Consider the following 21,720-nt stretch of genomic DNA (forward strand, 5'->3'; position numbering starts at 1 on the left):
ATGAATATCCGTTATCCATTTTTGTGCTTTTGATAAAATATGTTTTTTTCTCTTGCTGACAAAGAGTATTTGTCTTACCGATTATGTTGTGTCTACAGTGGGGGCAGGTGTGATGCTGGAGCAGCCAGGGGTCCACACACTTTTTATGAAATCTGTGAGCACACGGGATAACTCGCAGCTCCTGTAGGGGGAAATACATCAAGATATAACTGTCAGACACTACCTGTAATGTAACACATAAAGAAAAAGTGTGTCTAGGTACACATTTTTATCAAAATAGAACATACTGTGTATAGGTAACTTAAGTATAAAAATGAATAATGGTACGTATGTGTCAATTAACTTTCTGCCTAAAAATTAAACAGGTCACAACAAAGCAGATGTACAAAAACAGCAAACTAATACCCATACTAGCCTGGCGGTGCTCAAAGATGGTGTCCTAAGTTTTTCTTGAATTCAATCAATTGTCCATCATACACAGACACTGAGGTGATGGTAAATGAATTCTAAGAAAAAAGCTCGAGGGAAGCCTGTGCTAATCTTATTTGTTTATTTTAAGGGTCTTTATCTTACCCGGTGGATTGAAGGACACATTTTAGGTAAGAACTACAGGCTGTTGATTTTTTCCTGCAACTCCCCAAGTTAAAAAGTTGTTGCATAAACAATTCTCAGAGGGTGAATTACAAACATCCACAAGGTGGCAGCAAGGCTGCAAGGCTGTACAGAACTGTAGTGAAGGTTTTGAGTCTTTTTTTACCTCCGAGTAATCAAATTCATATTATGCCACAAACAAAACCCTTAACAAGAAGCCACACAATGGTACAAATACAAGTCTAATGCTCAATGTCACCACTTTCTGGAACAAAACAAACAAATGGTTTACACTAGAGGATTGATATGAAAGGAATGCAACATTTTGTATTCAGACGGAGAACTGGCATGGAGGAATTCCAGGACGACAGGAGGGGCGGTATGAATATGAATTATTATATTCCTCTCCTCTGAAAGCTCTCACTGCCATTAATACTTTATTCTATGGCTTAAAGTGACTCATCTTTGGGCTCTCTTCCACCTAGGCTTTCGTTGATTCACTGCTCAAAAAACGCTTTGATGCCATTCAGTCTTTTATATTGCCACTTCCTCTGTGCAAGCCTGGCGCCACGCTTTGTTGTGATTCCTTCCCCTCCTCACCAAAGACACACATAACCACAAAAAAAACCCTCACACATGCCAACTATGTCCCCCCCAGGCACTGGGGTTCGTCCCCGTAGCGAAGATGAGCAATGATGTTACAGTAAAGCTAAAAAGTCCAAGATTAGGTCACATATTTTTACAATGACTCCTTTAAGAGATTAAAGAGAGCCACATTTGGGAAAACAGGATGCATAATCACAACCCAATGCACTCTGGGTACCGTTATCTCTCCAGGTGCTCTCAAAGACTGAACTAAACATCTGAAAAGGCGCCGGAAAGAGCGTCACAGAGGATCGCGGGACTGCGGTCCCCGAGCACATCAGGGGAACTTCCATTCTATTGTCCACATAACTGCATTATGTTTCATGTCTACAGAATATAAAGAAAAGAAAACAAGCACGGTGGGAAGGTGACCACACTAACACTGCCAGTAAAGAGCTTTGGCTCCCACATGGTCCATTTTTGCTCTAGTGTTTGGATAAAGAGCCGCTCATGTACATGATCCCTCGGTTGGTAAGAGAAATTCTAATTGTTATCGGTTTTTCTTTATAAAAAGGTTCATTCAAGTTTTTGATTGGATTTCAGAATCATAGCCCTAACAGATAAAGAAAAACAAACATGTTTAGGGTACACCAAAGTTCCCAATAAACAAGATCCTTCAAAAATGTGTATGTTGAACCAAAAATTAAGCGAAATATAAGAGAAATAACGCAAACCAGATGTAGATTATGCTTATCATAAGAGTTTAATAGCAACATATTAAACCAGTATTTGGGATGCAAATAGTGTTTTTGAAACTATTTACACAATTTAGCTGGATGTTTTAACTTTAAAACCAAAAGTCTCAATACTGAAACATTAGTATTCATATTTTTCTCAACGAGCCTTACATAGAAATAACACTTTACTGTTTTTGAGGTTTGTTTTTCAGTAAGGTATTATCACGGTTTTAAATGTTTGCTGCATTAGCTACCAAAACATGTGACTGGTTCAAAAGTGTATTTCTTAATAGTATACCTATATGTGAACATATAAAACGAAAAGTATTTACTGTAAGAGCTAGCATTGCAACCAGTGTTAGGAAAAAAAGTTGAGGGCAATGATTACCATTATACCGTTTGTATTAAAGTCCTCAAAGCAGATATATTTTTCAATTAATTCAAAGGACATAGCGTCTTTGCTTACCTCCCCGTCGATGTACTTTTCCAGACAGATGGCGCAGTCAGAAGTGGAGCTGCTGCTCAGAGAATCGGAGGCTCCGCAGCTGCTCTCGCGCTGGCCTTTTCCTTTGGCTTTGAACTTCCTCGTCTCCATCTTTTCCAACGCTTGGATGGCCATTCTGTTCATGGAGCTCTGTGGTGGGGAGGAATGAGGTACAGGTTCAGCAAGGACTATGAGACCCAAAACAAGGCATCTCAACGACAAAACTAACACTGTAAAATCCACTCAGAGATTATCTTTCTGGGTAAAAAAAAACAGATAAATTACAAAGCGTCAGTGTTGGCAACTTTTGTACCTTGTTCTTCTTTGTTGTTTTTAAAGGGGCCCTACAGTGCTAATTTTCAGTTTCATAATTGTATTTTGTTCCTCCAGGGTCTGCTCTGATTGTTAAACTGGCTCTGTTGTGATTGGTCAACCACTTAGAGATGTCCCGCCCCTTATCTTATCGCCTATCGCTAGCCAATAGAAGCGCGAGTGTATTGTAGTGATGTCACTATGTTACAGAAGAAAACAAAGGACTTCAATAGAGGCGTTTCAGGCAGCATATTGGAGAGAAACTCACTCTGGAGGGAACTTTAGGATTTTAGCCTTTGCAGACCATTCACATGCACAAAAACCTACTGTATATAACACACGTCAGGAAAGTAAAAACCCCCAAAAGCATAATAGGGGCCCTATAATGAGAGCGGGTTGAATTTGTAATGATTTGACATGTTCCCCTTGACACATTACATCATTTTGAATGTTTCACTGATGCTTTAGCAACGCTCTCTGGCTTTGACTCTTTTTATCGTTAATTTGTTTCGTGCTGCCTTCAAAATATAACTTGGTGATTGATTAAGGTTGCCACATGCAGAACCACTTATGAGGATTAAACTAAATGATTCACATGTGTAGCAGACTTTGGGACATTAAGCAGTAAAACAGTGTTATTTATGTATAGGCTTTACTTAAAGGAAGAAACGGTCTCCAGGGACTTTTTTTGCTGCCTCATAACGAGATAATTGAAGACTTTTTAAGGACATGTGGATATCCTTGTAAGTAAAAGAGCAATGAAATTTGGCTTGAAAGCCAATCTCATCACAGGGTTAAAAAAAATCAAACATGAGGAAATCTGTATGTTCAGTTTCTAATTAACTGCAGTCGTGTGAGGGCAAACCCTGGAGGAAACCTTAAATAAACCCAAAAGTGTTCTACTTTTTACAGTCAAATTGGAGAGGAAATGCTTAGACTGTTTTAACAATATTTACACCAGAAGATGTTCATTACATTTTCACATTTCAGGAAGGAAAGGATCGTATAGTGTAACAAACCCCTCTGGTGTGAGCTGCTCTCTTAGTTAACCACCAAAGGAAGTCATCCGCTGCTGACACACACACACACACACACACACACACACACACACACACACACACACACACACACAGTATTCCTGCTCCGTCATGACACCTACTCAGCGGCCAACCTCTCATCAACACTAATTAAATGCTAATCCTGATTCATGCGCCCCGACATAAGCCTCCACTGAGAGCTTTTAGTCAATCATCGAGAGGAATCAGGCGATCAACAGGCGTGCTACAGTCGCCCAGCTATGGTAAAGTCACGCCGCCTGGAAAAAACACGGCATGGCGTTGCGTGTTTTGTGTCACATCACTTTTGTGGTGACTCAAACTGGGTTTGTGATGTGTGTGTTTTGACACTGACCTGGCTTCTCCTTTGCTTGAGTTTGATCTTAATGAGCAGAATGAGGCACACCAGCGACACAACCACGAAGAAAGCCAGGAAGATGCCCATGTCAAAATATTCCGTGGGCTGCTGTGGAGAAAAAGAGGGCAAGAAAAACACATTTCTCAAATTATCTTCACATGCAAAAAAAAGGTAAAAAAGGTTATTTTGACAAAAAATCTTGCATTTTCCATCAAGGATGTTTGATTATAACTTAGTTAGTTGCTCTGTAGAGCAGACCACTCAGTGATGTGACTCGTTGAACACATTATTAGAACAAATAAATACAAATGACTTTATGGAATAAATACACAATTGAATTTCGATAATTTCCGTGTCATTTATTTATTTGTTATTGTGTCAACAGTCAGTAATTAAATAATGTTAATGCTACAACTACATCTCTTACACAAACGAGACAACTCTCCAGAGTGTAGCAAAAAAGCTTTGTCAATACAAAGCTTATTGGAAGATGGAGTTTGTTGGTCAAGGATTTGTCTTTTTTCAAGCAATGATCATGTTGTTTCTAGTTTCTCAACTGGGACGTTTTACTTTTGAAATCATTGTAAATTAAATACATTTGGATTTTGGAATGTTGGTCGGTTGCTTGAAAGAAGCTAATTAAATGCTTAACCTCATTGGCATCTTTGCTTTTTGCAGAGATGAGTCAGATAACCCAGCTAAGAATAGCCAGATTGTTATTCTCATCAAAACTGTTTCTCTTATCCGACAGATATTTCTCTCAGGCTTTCATTATGTCAAGTTATTTGACCTCTGACTGTGCTGGACGTTTTATCGAATATTTCTAAGCAAACAAACAGCTCTTTGAATGGCTGATATTTATCTCCCTTAGTGCTGGGCCTCAGGGAAACGGAGAAGAAAGAGAGGGTCAGATTTCACAGCTGGAACTTTTGATTGTCTTCTCATGTTAAAAAATGTGTCTGTGCTGTTTGGGCCTCACAAACATGTTCACCTTTGCCTAATGTTCCTCCCATGTGCCTTAGATTAGTCTCACACACATGCACGTCATCTACAGAGAGTGTGGTTTTGGGGTTTTGGCATGTGTGCTTACCCTCGGTGGTCTGTGTTGTATCCGAGCGCGGGCCACTTTCTGCTTGTTGACGATGTTCATCAATTTGACAGCGTCATTACCCTTCACGTAAACCACCGGCCGCTTCAGAGGATCCTCTGCAACCTGGTTGAGCTGAAGAGAGGGACAAAAAAGAAACTACATCAAACACACATTTACGAATTCAAGTTATTTATCTTGTCAATAATACAATTTTTCTAGGTTGAGTTTACTCATCATGAGGAAAATGTCTTCTGTGGCATAAGACGAAATCATGATCCAGTGTGTCCACGAAAGACCAAGGGCTACCGAGTGCTACCCTGAGCAAGGCACCGTTCCCTACACTGCTCCCGGGGCGCTGTACATACTGGCAGCGCACTGCTCCTAACACTAGGATGGGTCAAATGCAGAATGTAAATTTCCCCTCTGTGGGATGATTAAGGGTATATTCTATTCTTCTATTCTAGTATAAACATCTGAATACGTTGGCCTTTATTGCTTCGATTTTGAACAAGGACAGAGAGTGACCATTTATTCTCTCTACGTGTGCATAGGTTACAAGAGGCAACCTTTGGTAGAGGGTAATGTAACCAACACACAAGTGTCACTTGTCACACAAAGACACATGTATAATAAAAGCACAGTTTCACTAACACAATATGCTGTATTCTTATAACTCATTTATGCAAATTAAATATAAATAAGTAAATAGCTGAAGGAATATCAGGCAAGTATTAAATAAAGGTACCAGAGAGCATTCCAAGTGAAACATGACATAATATACAGTATACAGAGGACTTTATATTTATTTATATATGCCCCTTGTGATTCCTTCAACTTTATTCAACCATAGCTCTAAATCGGAAATAATATAGTTATGCTAAACAAAGGTTATTTATTTTTCTGACTTTTCTGCTATCTATTGGAGAGCTTTACCTAGGTCACAGGTCAAACACAATGAACAAACTTGGAGTCCACAACAAATGAAAAATAGAATCAGCACTGAGAGCTCTGAGAATAATTCAAAGTCCTTTAGTATTGGTTTGAAAAGCTGAAAACTTTCGTGAAAAACAAGATTGTGTCGACCATGGAAAGCCTTTTAATTATACACAGCACAGAGGGTGCCTTAACATCTGTGGGAGGTAGACATGGCTTGATTTTCAGGGGAATTTCAGCAAAAGACTCTAGTAGCCACTGCCCGAATGCTTGACTCTTTTACTAACTACACCAAATGACCTCTAGGCTCCACACATGGAAACTGTGGTTGCAGTTTGCCAGAGGGAGGCGGGGGAAACAGTCAATGAAGAGGATGTTTTGGCTTTGGAGTCAGTTGACATCCTCATTTTACTCCTCCTCTTTCTCCCTCTCTGCTCTTCGCTCTCGTCTGCTGGTTGGAATCTGTAATTTGAAAAGCCCAAGGGAAATACCGAAGATATTCGCATTTCTATTTCTTCTGCTGCCGTCATGTTCTCCAGAGAAATACTGTATGTTCTGGTTTCAAAAGTATAGACTTTGAAACTATTGATCTCCTGCTTCACTCTTGTGCGTTGCTCCTACTCTGAGAAACATCTCCACAGAGTTGCTAGCTCAGCCTCTGACAAACAATAAACCATTTAAAAAGTACATCTATAAGAAAAACAGTTTAAAGAGAGGTGAAGCTCATCTTCCCCCCCACAAAACCCCCAAATTATTGATTATACTCAGACTCAAATTAAGTATGAATTGAGACAAAAAAGGAGGTCAAGTACATAACTTCATAAGGCTTCTCTCTTTATTTTGTCCAAAGGACCTTAATTCTCTCTAAGCTCCTCCTCCATGCCCCTCGGCCTTGTGGGTCCTGTCTCTGCTGATCAGGCCGCTCTGACTGGAAAAGCCTCTCAGGGGAATTTAACACAACCGCCAAGCTCTGCCTTTCATGTGGTCTCTGCGCAATCCCTTTTATCTCTCAGCTACGCGCTTTACGACTCAGTGGCAGAGAGGAGAGAAAAAAACCCTGCAAGTCCAGACCTGGCGTGGCGAGTACGAATACCACAGAATAATTATTGCGACAAAGGCGTTCAGTGGAGCAACTTGTGTATTATATCTCTTAACAACAAGGACATGGGAGCAAGACGGAGTAAATGTCTGGATGCTTGTGACAACAAATGCACTTTTTATTACTGTAGCCCTCCCAAAATGTGCACTCAAAAGACAGATCCGTGGTCTCGGGGGATGAGGTAATGTGTGCTACCTGTACAATTATGAGCTGAACAGAGTTTGGTCATGGTCTAGTGAAAGCTGAACCTGGATAACCATTTGAGAGCTCAAAGGGCCCAGAAAGGTTGAATATGCGATGCTGATCCACATGCTTTTAGACAGAACTAAAGATAGAAAGATCATTGTTTGTACAAAACAGCACACACACATGCTGCCAGACAGAAGGGCAGGGCAGGGCAGGCCAACACACAGAAAGGCAGAGAAAGATTAGCATGTTTTCAGTGTTGTTGAAAAGTCTGTGAATGCCTGGGTAATTTTAGGTGTGTACAAACCTGGTCGATGGCATCCGGATTCTCCGACACATCAAAGATGACAGCGGTGGCTCCCCGCTGCACTGCTCTCTTTGCCTGCACACACAGAACAAACATTAATCATTAGATGCATTCAACAAGAGTTCAAAGGGAAACGCTAGGGAAGGTATGATCACAATGTGGAGACATTCAGGCCACTAGAGGGAGTTCTCTGCCTTAGTGTAACACGCAGATCATCTGGAATGAGCGAATGAGGAAAGAGATGGAAAACAAACAGAAGTAAACAAGCTATTGATAACATTTGCAACAGGCACACATGGTCCATTTCTCCTTTTCTCTGTAGTCATCATGATGTAAAATCTGCCTCACATTAAGCTAATAGCATGACACAAACTAAAACAGTTACATCCCAGAGTCAGATGTGATCATCTTTGTGTGACATGGAGTTAAAGTCGTATTGAGTTCTGCTGTGCAAGCTCAGGAAAGTTGAATAAAGTTAAAGCAAGACTATTTCTTAGCTTCTTTCATGTGAGAGTAGGGAGAGACATAGCACAGAGATCTTTTGAAGACTTCTGCTAAAGGCAAAGGATAAGGGAAATGCTTAGATGTGCAGAAGTATCTGCATGCAGAATCCAAATTGGCTTCCCCTTGTTTGAAAACTATACAGAAAACTTTCTTTATCTTAACTGATGCTTCTCTCTCCTTCGACTCACACCGTATGATTCACAGCGCCCTATTTATACAACGTTTTGATGTCTGCACTACATGATCTAAAATAGCGAGGCTGGGATCATATCCTGGTATTATCAAGTGCCCTTGGGTTCTTGCCAGCGCTGCTCATAACTGGAGGGAAGAGGGGGGGGGGGGGGGGTTGAAGATCAAAGTGACAATGTACATTGCTGTGACTCTGCTGCCGAGTGGCTGGAGAGTGTCATCGCTGCAGTCAGCGGGCCCTTACATTGGACAGAGAGAGGAGATGGGGTTTACTGGTATGTGCGGGGGAGGCTCAATCGCTCTTTTCACAACACATCATGTTGATCTCTGAGGTAACATGACTCAACAATGGCACGCTGAGCATGTGTTCTGCATCTTATACAAAATAGACATAAAAAACTCCTACTATAGGTGTTGGTCCACCATTAGCTGCCATATCAGGCTTCACTGCTCCTCTAGACTACATGGAGGCAGCGGGAAGATAACGGTTTTAAACGTCAGTCCAAAATGTGTTAGCTCACAATCTTTAAATGGGGTCTATCATCTCTCCTGCTTTATATTAGATCTATAAAATCCCCAGCACCCGCCCTGTGGTGTGTAAAAGTGACAGCTAGTTTGTACTGATCAAGTTCCAATACGTAATTAAATATATGAACAGGAAACCCACCCTGCAGTTGTGAGCCTCCGCCAATAGGTCAAGTTGCAGTACGCACCATGTCTGTCCAAAATGTCGTCACTTCAGGCTTTGATCCTTGTAGATATTTGTGTGACTTTGCCATAATATAGCATACGCTTTCTCATGTTCTGGCTAAAAATGTGTTTTGTGAAGTGAATCTGCAAATCGCTGTATTCTCAAGTCCACATGGATTTTTGTGCCAAATATATATATTTTTTCCCTCATGCATCCCCGCAATATCGCTTTCTAGAGAATGGTACAGACTAATGGACATATGGAGGAACAACCAGAATAAATCATCCAGCCACGTCTATACCCATCACAAAGGTATTACTATTACTAAAAGCCTTTTTATTTTTTACATTTGAAAGACTGTCGTAAAACGTGATTTATTAAATAATACACATTTTTTCCACACATTTACCTTCATTTTGGGTCAATATCATTCTTCCACTTTTTCAGATGTGTTAGTAATTGTGAATTATGTGAAACCTCATATCAGTGTGTGCTCATTTTTTAAACTTGTGCAGCTGAGGAAGTGGCTTTAAATGTGATACCATCAAGTTTACTGTAATTGTGATTTCCTTTTTCCTTTTGATCGGTTGCAACATAATTTCCCACCTAAAAATAGGTTATTTATTAAATATACCTGTCTAAGAAGTAGCATGAGTAGCTAGTCCTCAATAACAAGAAGAAGACCTAAAGCTGTTTGCTGTAACAACTGTCAATAATGAGCCTAAATATAAAATATGTTAAGATTTTTTTCAGCTAGCAACACCTGCGTGGGTGTTCATCACATAAGGTCCTTTCGGTGGGACTACTTCTTCATAGACAAGTCGCAGCAGGAGGAAAAAACAAGCAAAGTAACAAAAGGCCTTTGATATCAGGGGTGGCAAGTGTACCACAACTTTTAAATCAGCTTCAGGGAAATGTAAACACATCATGACTCTGAAGTGTGTGCGCGCTATTAGATTTCCCCTTGGTTTAATCCACATACAAGATGTTTATAAATGTGACTTTCATAGCTCATTACAGACTAATTAACCCTGCAAACGGATTCAATCTTTCCCAGCAGTGTACGAAAGCCTTGTCAAACAGTGAAACATTAAAACAGTGTTGAGCTATAAACACAAACTCTTCCAACTTTCTCTTTCGTCCTGCCTCCTTTACATAAACTAACATCGCTCTTTTCTTTCTTCTTTCACTTTTTCTTCTACTTGGAAAGTTCAAAAGCAACAGCAGCGATATTCTCGCACGGCTTTTCCCTCTCACCCAGTTTTTCTCTCAGTTCCACACTGCCAGGCTCCAGCCCCCATTTAATTCAGCACAAGTCTGCTCCTTTGATGTTAGCTCTCCCAGTAAATAATTAATAGCTCTTGGTAAGACGCTTCAAGAAGAAAGAGATCTCCCTCCGAAAGAATCTCCACTCCGGGCAGGCCTGCGCTGCAGTGCAGGGACTTGCCTGACGACAAAAAAAATGCCCCCACAGGCAAACTAGCTCTCTAAATACAGGACACATCTCCTCCCAACTCCATAAAAAACTACAACCCTGGACACCAAAGGCAGGCTATTCTTGCTTGATGATAGGTAATGTACATTCTTCAGACTTTGTGATGTTGCTAAAAAAGTGACAGTCATGTAAAACTGTTTACTTCACTGACAACCTGGGAGCAGGAGCAGTTCCTGTACACTATGCAAGACATTAAAGACAACTCAACCCTCTTAAGCAAACTTTAAAACAGAAAGATGAATACGACACTAAAGTGAGCCTTCTATTCACACTTGTTTAATATATAGAGTGTCTTAGATACATACGGGGCGCAGATTTTAGGGATACAATATTACAAGCTGTGGTGTAAGGTAACTAAGTACATGTAATTAAGATAAAAATGGAGGTAATTGTACTTGAGTATTTTCACATTACTTTATACTTTTACTGCACTACATTTTGTGGGAAATGTTGTATTTTTGACTCCACTTCATTTATTTGATATATTTAGTTACTTTACAAATGTAGTTTATTAAAAACAACACACATTATAATGTATAACTATAGGTTAGACCACCCACGAGCATATGAAGTAATTCAAATACACCCCACATTTACCAAGTGCAACACTGAAGTGTTAAACACATAAAAGCAACACTAACTGTAATAACAATAATTTTGAAATATCTGTTGCCTTAAAAAGGCCTTTTTGTATGATGAGTATTTTTACTTTAGGTACTTTTTTTAACGATAACATACTTTTGTTTTAGTAAAATTTTGATTGCAGGACTTTTACTTGTGATGGTGTATTTTAAAACTATAGTATTCCTATTTTTACTTAAGAGAACTTCCACCTCTGATTACAAAGACAACTTTTGTATACTGTAGTTTGCTCTGTACACTTTGGGGGGAACTTTGTCTCATGTGATTCCATTTTAGGCCAATTTACATTTTATAACATAAATAAATGTTAACTAAATGTTAAATACAGCCGTCAAACTGGCTTAGTTTTTTTGTTATTACCTACCCAAATGTATCTTGCAACCCTTAGAAGGGGGTTGACCCTCGGGATTTTGGAACTACTGTACTGCTAAACTTCATACAAAGTAGTTCAAACTATCTCTGCCTCAACCAGCTACAACAGTACATTTATTTTTCAAAATGCAACAATCTTATGATGTCATTTATCATACTTTATCCCTCACTGCGGCCCTTTTCCCGCAGAATAAGTACCTTTTGTTTTAAATGATAATCTGATGAACACTTTTGTACTGGTGTAGTTGATTGCATTAATTACTATATATCATATATATTAATTATAATTATTTCCTTAGAGCTTGAACATCACCATCTGCTGTAACTGATTGGTAGACCATGTTAAAAAAAATCTGAAAAAAAAGAAAATTATTCAGCCTTATAGTAGGATTTGAACATTCCCCCAAAAATAATTGAAGGCGCAATCTATCAGAAGTAAGAGGCAAATCGGAGGAGCGAACAAGTACGAAGAAGGCAAATAATTGACCTTCTCTACACATCCTACAATAATTGCTCATAAACAAGCTGAACTCTCCACCTGAACTGCATGCTCTGGGCTTGGGGGAAAGGTACTTCACAATACTGCTGGCTAAACAAACTTCCCGCTGGCCTTGAGGCACGAGAATTAGGGGTACAATCTTCCCTGGGTGAACGAAAAACCACAGCAGAAAGCACTGAGAACCCAGTCTAGACACTAGGAAAGTGAAAGCTATGTTTAGAATCCTGGAGTAAGCCTGCCAGCTTGTAAGATCTGATGGAGAGGAATTCTCACTCGACTGGAAAGAGAGTTTTTCTCAGGGCGGCGCTCACTCCATCATCCACAAGGGCGGAGTATTCTCTATTACCACATCAGCGTACAATTCATGCACCTCTCCATACTCAAGGAAACGGGAGGTTATCTGCAAACGGGTGCACCTGGATTACACCTGCAACATCTGGCTCACACATCACTCCCTCTCTTTTTTTACTACTTTCTTCTTCTCTGATTTCCTCCTTCCTCTTCGCTCCTCCTCCTCTTCATGCTTTCCTTTCCCTCTCTCTCTTGCTCTGCACTGCTATAATTAAGGCAATTAAGTCTTCAGAAGACTCTGCACTGCTATTATGCTGTAATTTCATGTTGCCTCCTGGCTTTACGGTTTATTAAAAGATAAAGGCATACTTTTCTCCCATGGATTTTCTTATATGTGGTCGCCCTTTTTTTTCTTCTCTCCTTTCTCACTCGCTCTCAGTGCAGGCATGTTTGCCAAGACATTATTTACATTCAACTAAAATAAAATCAAGTTTTCAACGTGGCTATGCGTCATCTGATTGGAAGCTCATGCACCCCGGCGAAGTTTAAAGCAACTTGGTTTTTTTTCTTTCTCCTGCACAAATTGTACTTTTTGCACATGTCATCTGTGTTATCGTGACTTTTTCATTATAACAACAAGATTAAGTCATTTCACGAAGCACATTACTCACCATCTTCCTGGTATCCTGCCGTTTGATGTTAACACTTGGCTGACAGACTGGTAATCTGTCATAACATTTTATAATGTTTACAGATACTTGACATATTCGTGTTGGCTCTGTTACTTATAATCAACTGGTTTGACACCCTCGCCCTGCTGGAGCTACTACCTGCTGTGTCACGAAAACTTGCAAAATCCTTGTTCCCACATAAACACTGTCCTGAAACCATTTACAATGTGAACTGAAATAACCTTATTGAGCTTAATCCTGCCAATAACTTTTTCATGATTCCCCTTCCACTCATATTAAAGGTTTTGACCAGCAGCCAAGAAAATTCACTCCTGAATTGCAGATTAAAAGGCAGAAAAAATACATTAAAACACTCTTTGGTCAGTATTTCTTCTAAATTTTTCCCTTTACCTTCCCAAACTTTTGAACTTTGCCATATTCCTGTTTAATATTAATTGAAATGTTTTTAAGCCCCTGGCTGGAGCGTTTAACACAAGTCCCAGGACGTCTGAGGCACCGTTCCTCGAGCTGCATAAAACATGTTTACAAAGCACATTAAAAAAAATCCACTTTTGTGTCACACCGGCAGAGGACTGAGGCTGCCAAGCATCCTCGAGATTCTCTCTGTTGGCCGCTTTTATATAAACGGACAGTTTACCGAACGTAAACACACAGGGGAAAGAATCACTTGAATCTCTCAGTGAGCTCAGGGACTGCCATTAATATCAAACTGCAGATGAGAGGCGAGGTCAGGAAGGGAACGCAGAACTCTTTAGAGAGCGTTGCGTTGATTTGGAAACGTATTTAGTGAGACGATGATTTTAAGGTTGAAGCTGGATTTCCAAGTGCTTCCGAAAAGGTTTCATTTTCTTCAGCAGCTAGTCACTAACCTGTCTGTCTGCCGTTTGGTGATTGCAGATAGTGAAAATGTCAAACTAGTCTTTTCCACATTCGTATTCAACCACATTAATGCCTCAAATATCAAGCAACACCTTGTCACATGTCTTTGCATCATGTAGGGAAAAAGGTGCAGCACGTTTGAGCCACAATTCTAAACGTTTAAACCGGTTATAAATGTAAATTAATCATCACATACAAACACGTTCATGGCGCCTGCTATACTGCATTCAGGACTGTGTATCAGATATTATTACATTTTCTAAGTTGGCATTACCGGATATCATATCTTGTTCATGAATGCTTGATTCGAATCCAAATTGTGCAAATGTTATGCTTTTTATGCTAGTGACCTGATGAGATATCTCAGGAATTGAAAGTACATTTCGTTAGGTGTTGGTATCATGTCTCATAATGGAGCAACAGAGGGGTTTGTGGGTAAACTGCACCCCAGAGAGAGAGAAAAGGAGAGAGACAGAGATTTGGGGCGGATGTAATGACCTCACTATCAGACAAAGACAGGGCCCACTCCAGGTACACTGATCCCCGACTCTGCCTCGGTGTTGTACATCATGAACATGACCAGCCAGCATGCACACATGCACACTGATACAGATGGTAATGACTATCTGTGCTACTGTGTTGCCATCCCTGAAAAAAATATCAGTTCCCATGGGTGAAGGAGCTTCTTTCCACTGGTTTAAATCCCCATATGGGACACAGAGATGTGAGACAAACAGACAAATAAGAGCTTGCTCCACTTAGAAACCATTTTCTTTTAAGGAGGGAGATAGAGGGCATTTTCTGGATTGGTGTGAAAAGCTTCTTTTTAAAAAAAGGTGCTAATGTCATCTATGGGGGGAAAGACCTCTGGGATACTAAAACAACAGATCAGAGGAGTTGAGGTTTCCTTCAAATGATGCTTCTACCATCATCTAGCTCCAAGTGGACATATCTCTAGAGCTAAAAAATATTTCTGACAAACCAGTAAGCACCACTGACCCCCTCCACCGCCAACTCTGTCTCTGCCTCAGCGCACAATGTGGGGTGGCCATTCACCCACCATTGCATAACCAGAATTATACAAGAGAATTGTGCTATGAAAATCTGTGTGTGTGTGTGTGTGTGTGTGTGTGTGTGTGTGTGTGTGTGTGTGTGTGTGTGTGTGTGTGTGTGTGTGTGTGTGTGTGTGTGTGTGTGTGTGTGTGTGTGTGTGTGTGTGTGTGTGTGTGTGTGTGTGGCACCTCTGAGGGGGCCTGCCAGTGGACCTTGGCAAAAGGCCGGCCCCATTAAAGAGTTGAGAGAGTGAGGTGTACTGGGGAGCACTCCCTCGTTATGAGACCCATATATTATATATAGTCTCTCTTTCATACTTATCCACTTCCTGTATATTCATATTTAGTGAAAATGTTAAATGTGTCCATAGTTTTGAAAACTTTTAACTCCTGGTCAAGTTCATAATATTCTTTACTTATTCTTTGGTGAGATTGTTCCTGATTTAATTGAATGTGTTTACTTTACACAGAGATTAAATCAGATAATTAACTTTATTCATTTTTTTTATATAATCATAATGAAATAAACAAAGAATTCCACAAAAAATGCATGTCAAATGTTTTAGTGTATAAATTACAATTTGTGGGATTTCTAAACATAAGTGTTTTTTTTATAAATGATATGTAACTTGAGTCTATTTCCGAAGCATGTTGGGATGTGACAGACCATTCTAAATGACCAAATGACTTGCAGAAAAGCAAGAAAAATAACTTTACTACTCTTAGAGGATGACATTCAAATGAAAACATCTTGGTACAAAAAAACAAACTATTCCGGCCAAAATCAGGACCAGGGTTACGAAACAAAGAGATATTTCTAAAACATTTAAACACTTGTCATGATGTGGCAATGAAGAAGGATTTCTCAGGAAACACTGTGGTTTTATTCGAATAACTAAAACAAGACTGTTTTAGAACCTTAATTAAGTTATGGTTTAAATGTGTCTATCCTATCCTTTCCAGGGCATGAGTTTTGATGAGAAAATGGAACAGCCTGTAAAGATACGATACGTAATACATGGGTGATGAGGCTCATGTGCTGGACTCAAAGTTCTTGTGTAATTTAAACATTTTTCTTTTTCTAAATATACATGCTTGTCTTGCTTGTTGTGCGCCACATGCAGCATTTCCTGTCCCTCCCCGGTTTGATGTCTTGTGGCGTCAGACGCGCACTCTTACACAAACACAGATGCAAACGTATTGACTCAGACCGCCGCTAATCAAGGAGCCTTTGATTTTTCTCCCCACTCCGCTGCCCACTGCTCTGCCCTGCCGAGACCAAACGCTGGGGCCGGAGGAATGGACAACCGCTAATTAAATTTCCTCTACTTTCCTCTCCATCCCTCCCATGTTGTTTCTTTTACCGGTTTTGGGCTCTGGCCCTTTGTGATTCACAGGAAAATAAACACACTTTCCGGCCAGGGACAAAAATACCTCTTTTTAAGTGCTTCTTCTCCACCTAGTGTCTATACTAGGGTTTGGATGAAAGTGACAGGAAGTCTTGGTTAAAGAATAATAAGTAATAACCATAGGGTTTATTAAATGAATTAATCTGTAGTGATTAGACCTACTGTGAGGCAAAAAGGGTTGAAAAAAAATCTATGTTTTCATTAGATGATAGCTCAAGAGAGGGAAATTGAATACGGTGGGAAAAAGTAAAGATAAGCAAAACACTACATTTATACTTGCTGCAAGTCTCCTGGCACATAGTAGATCAAGTGTTTTTCAACCTTTTAAGATAGTCGAAGATAGCCTTAAACGAAAGCAATAGATCAAACTGGTACAAAAGATGTAAGGCAGTCTGAGAGAGTTTTAAACAAAGCCTGTCTTATTTAAATATAAAGTACTTACTGATAAGATTTCAACCTGGAGTTTCAAATTTTCATTTTGGGTTTTAATGTCATGGACTGCAGTGGCAGCAGCCCTCCATCTGTTTCCTCGAATGATGCATTAAGGCACATCATTGAGTGTATGCAACAGGTTTTTGGTAGCACTCAGAGCAACATACAATTACCATAGTAACGAGCATAATTTGAAAGAAAATTTAGACTCAAAGTGTAAAAATATTCTACAAGTAGCGCAAGTGAACAGCGTGACCAAAACGCCAGCGGTTACACAACCTTTCCTAGATAGCTGTATTTAAAAAAAAGTAGATTTTTCCACCTTTCAAACTCTAGCACAGCTTCACCTGCTATTGACAGCCGACTGACAGATGGCTAAATGCATGTTGATTAACATTACTATACATTCAGACACTTTAACAACAAAGCGAACCCTGACTAAGGATTAACTGTCATTTCCTACTCTGACATTAACTACTACAAAGTTAAACGGCTACACAGCAGTATTTGCGGTACAGTTTAAACAGGATGCTAAGGTGTGAACATGCACTCTAATCCAAATGTTGTTTAGCTGAGGCATCTCTCTAAGCGGCCACCTTCTCTTCTTCCCTTAATTTGTTTTTTTTCCCTAATCTCTCTCTGCCTTGAAGCTGCTTTAGGAGACCATGTCCCTGCTTGTATGGAAGTCTCTCTCTCTCTCTCTCTCTCTCTCTCTCTCGGCAAACAAGGCAGAGCAGGTCAGGACTCGGCACTATAACACCCATTTTGCCCTTTTTCTAGGTAAAACCTCTTACCTCCTGCTGTGCAGCCTTCCTGGCAGGGAGTCAGCATAGGAGACTGAACTAACCTTCAGTTTTTTTGTTTCAGTCCAGCAGATGAACATGGGAAACAAGTATTGGAGAAGAAGCTGACAGATGTATACACGAAAGTGTTGTGACAGGATTAACGTGGAGCAAAAGGATAAGCCCAATGGATAGCATCATTTTTATTCCATGGCTTCTTCCCTTCTGTAAAGCCTATAATTTGGCCTGGGATTTTGGTATTTAATACTAATAGCTGCTAATGTAGCTTCAGTCTGGTAAACTCTACAACCTCAGATTTCTTTCCTTTTTTAAACTTGAAGTCAACAACCCAATGCTGCCTCAAGTGACATCACTTTCCATTGTAAAAATAAAGGACAATGCTTCTCAAAATGTCGAGAGATGGTTGACAGAAAAGCAGAAGAATAAAGATACTACCTTTCTTCTTTTCAAGACTAGGCACATTTGTTCTGTTTTTTTTTTTCTCCTCCTGACTAGATTTTACTTTTGCACTACAGGCCTCTTTAAAATATTCATCAACACTGCATGAAGGAATACTAACAGTCTTTGTTGAGCTGGCAAAAAGTGTGGTTCCACAATAATGGTGAACTGCTAGCTGAGTTTATCTCTTCAACGAACGCAGCAAGTACCTTTTCTCTTTGTTGTGTCCCAATAAAGATAACAGCAAGGCAGGATTTGAACAAAGTGTGGTTGTAAGATGGTGCAATATTAAAAAGGTGTGTTTATCATTCATCCGCGCCATATAACACCTCATTGTTTTCTTATCTCAACCAGTCATCTCTCTATTACAGTATCTTTGACACCAGAAATATACACCAACTAGCAGATCATATACATGTTAACACCCCTATATGTATCTGAAAGCCAGTTACTTTACAAAAATCTATATTTTAATGACTTCTTATAAAGTAACACCAATACTGACATCCACATGTCCCATTTCATTTTGGTCTCCAGTAAAACAAGTCCCTCCGTTTGTTTGGTCAGGTTCCAGAAACCTTGACATACCAAATCATAGTGTGTTGTGCTGCATCGCCAGGTGCACTCCCATTCCTGTTCCCTTTACTATCTTAATGCTTCTCTTTTTTTTTCTTCCATTACCTCACTGTCTCAGACCATGGGCAGCTCCAATGACTGACACACACACACACACACACACACACACACACACACACACACACACACACACACACACACACACACACACACACACACACACACACACACACACACACACACACACACACACACACACACACACACACACACACACACACACACACACACACACACACACACACACACACACACACACACACACACACACACACACACACACACACACACACACACACACACACACACACACACACACACCTTGCGCTGGGCACAAATTTGCCTCGCTGGCGGAGCATAAAAGAAAGTTCAAACCACAAAGCAGGATGACATTTTCACCCCCGCTAACCCTCCAGTGGAGAAATCATCTGTAGTGGGAAGAGGCATCAGATTAGCCGTGCAGGGACCAGGGGGCTTCAGTTTCCAGCTTCCGTGCCAGGCTGTGGGCCCGAGCCTTAAACACAACATGGCCCTGACATACACAGCGGGCTGCGGGACACCAGGATTCTCATGCACACAAGCACATTCCCCCACAAAGCAACAGGCTTAGACAGAGATGAAGAAAGCAAATACGGAGCTTTGGTTGACGTGGGTGGATGTCTGGTCCTATCTTTTTTTAAGATTTACTTTTTCCAAGGCTCATCTTTTGATCCACCGCCGGCCCAACCTTTCTGGGGGCAGTTTGACAGACAGGAGGGCTCTAGTTTGGCTGGTGTATGAATTCCAAATAACAATTGTGATTGAAAATAAACACAAGGGTGTGGTATAAAAAAACAACAAAGAAATAACTCTGACTTTCCTCTCATTTCCTCTCCTCTCTTCTTCCCTCTTTCTCTATTTACTTCACTCACCCTCACTGTCTCTCCCTCCATCTCTCCCTCATTTTAAGTCCCCCGGGATCCTTTCTTCTCTCTTTAAATAGGGGCCTGAGCTGTGAAGTCTAATAATGGTCATTTGGCCTCCCATTGAAAGCTGGGTAATTCGGCCCAGGGACGGCTCACTTTGAGCCACATGACACAAGGAGCTTCCCAGTGACCATGGAAACGAGCGCAGTGGGATCCTGGGTCCCTTCAAGCGCCGTGAAACGTGGTGAAGCGGTGATTTAGGAGAGGGATTCTTTTTTTGGTGGGGGGAGTTTAGGTTTGGGATTGAAGTAGGAAGGTGGGTGAGGGTTCCAACACAGACTGAGGGGTGGAGAGAGCGAGAGAGACATAAAGAAACAGAGTGGGAGAGAGAGAGGCCCCATCCTGGTCAAACCTCTCCCGACACCCCGCCAAGATAATATCAGCAAGTTGAGGCGTACACAAACATGAAAGGAAAGCCTAAGAGGCAGGCCCCTGAGTGCTCCATGCTTCATAAGCCCCCCCCCAGATGTTTTCTTCTTTCTTCCTGCTGCTCCTCCACTTCTTTTTAGTTTTCTCTTTCTATCCCTCCCTCCGTGCTGTGGTATTTGTAGGCATTTGTTCACGGTGTGTGGGGCAAGGGGCAGGTGGAGAGAAAGCTAAAGAGTTAGCTTCTGCATTTTACCATACACACTGCTCTTTGCTTAGGTGGGTATTGCTTGTATTAGATTGTTTTCTTGATTTGTTAATACCTGTGATATTCAGTATAGTGTGTGGATGTGATGTGATGTGATCAGGTTTAATACCTTTGTGGGGCAGATCTCATCGAACCTTTTGAATGCTCCCTTGATTAAAAAAGGGGGGGGGGATGTTTTTTAAAACCTGTATATCTCACAAAACACATTTCAATGGCAGCGCAAAGGAGCAAATTTGTTTAATAAGGGAACTTTAGTAAAAGTGAAATGAAAAATGATAATATCTGACTGGCAGAAAGCTAACTGTAGCATTGGACTATCATTACAGCTGCGAATGTCGCAGTGATTTGAACAACCCAAAATTGACTTTCGATTTTTCACACTCAACTGAAAGGCCTTGCATTTTTAGCACAAGCACGGGGAAATTGCCTTATCAATATCCTGTATCTTTGTGCTCCACAATGAAAAGATGTCTATTAAAAACTCTCAGGGAAAAGAACAAGTCTTGTCTGTTTTGAACAAAAGCAGCCGTTGAGAATCAATCAACTTTGTGGCTTGACTGCAATTTAACAAAACACATTAGAGGCTGCAAAAGTGTAAAAACTACAGCAATGTTCTTACTGTTATCACGGCTCTTTGCTAGACTAAAGTCTTTGCAGAGAGTGAAGGAAAAAAGCATGAAAAAGTGAGAAGAGAGTGCTGAGTGACACGGTGAGTCATTCTGCAGTCTGCATTACAACACAAGCTGATCTGCCCATATTCTAGTTCTTCTTATTCAGAGTGAAAAACAGTTGATGAGCTAATGTGCACATGTATATGCACAACAAATACAACACTGATCAGACAGTAGAGCTGCCCATGAATGCCAACATGCTGTACTAGAAGAGGTCTGCAAACCATGCCAAAATGCAGCCAGTTCAATCCAGCATTGAAGCTTCTTTACAACAAGTTCTGCGGCTTAACACCTAAGTGGCATTGCTGTGGCCTCGAGACGACCTCGAGCAAACACCTGAGTGTGTAGGACAGCTAACCTGGCCGCAGGCTTGGAGCCAGTCGCCCGCAATATCACACTCCTCTGTCTTTGCCATTTCTTTCTTTTAATGCAGGTCTCTCTCTTCTTCAGACGCATGCACACTTTCTATATCCCTGTCACCACACACACACACACACACACACACACACACACACACACACACACACACACACACACACACACACACACACACACACACACACACACACACACACACACACACACACACACACACACACACACACACACACACACACACACACACACACACACACACACACACACACACACACACACACACACACACACACACACACACACACACACAC

General features: G+C 40.7%; 1 protein-coding gene across 2 annotated transcripts in view; it reads right to left on the reverse strand.

The window, feature by feature from the left end:
• znrf3 (zinc and ring finger 3) overlaps positions 1-21,720 on the reverse strand; it is a 63,226-nt gene that overhangs the window by 3,514 nt on the left and 37,992 nt on the right. The window contains exons 3-7 of one of the 2 annotated variants that reach the window (XM_063896279.1): positions 7,738-7,812; positions 5,213-5,344; positions 4,120-4,227; positions 2,380-2,547; positions 79-181 (exon numbers count right to left, since the gene is read on the reverse strand). In XM_063896279.1, coding sequence (XP_063752349.1) covers positions 79-181; positions 2,380-2,547; positions 4,120-4,227; positions 5,213-5,344; positions 7,738-7,812 — 586 coding nt within the window. Of the gene's footprint in view, positions 1-78; positions 182-2,379; positions 2,548-4,119; positions 4,231-5,212; positions 5,345-7,737; positions 7,813-21,720 lie in introns of both variants that reach the window. The other variant, XM_063896278.1, reaches the window with a different exon arrangement.

Source organism: Eleginops maclovinus, chromosome 12 (genome assembly GCF_036324505.1).
Source record: "Eleginops maclovinus isolate JMC-PN-2008 ecotype Puerto Natales chromosome 12, JC_Emac_rtc_rv5, whole genome shotgun sequence".
NCBI lineage: Eukaryota > Metazoa > Chordata > Actinopteri > Perciformes > Eleginopidae > Eleginops > Eleginops maclovinus.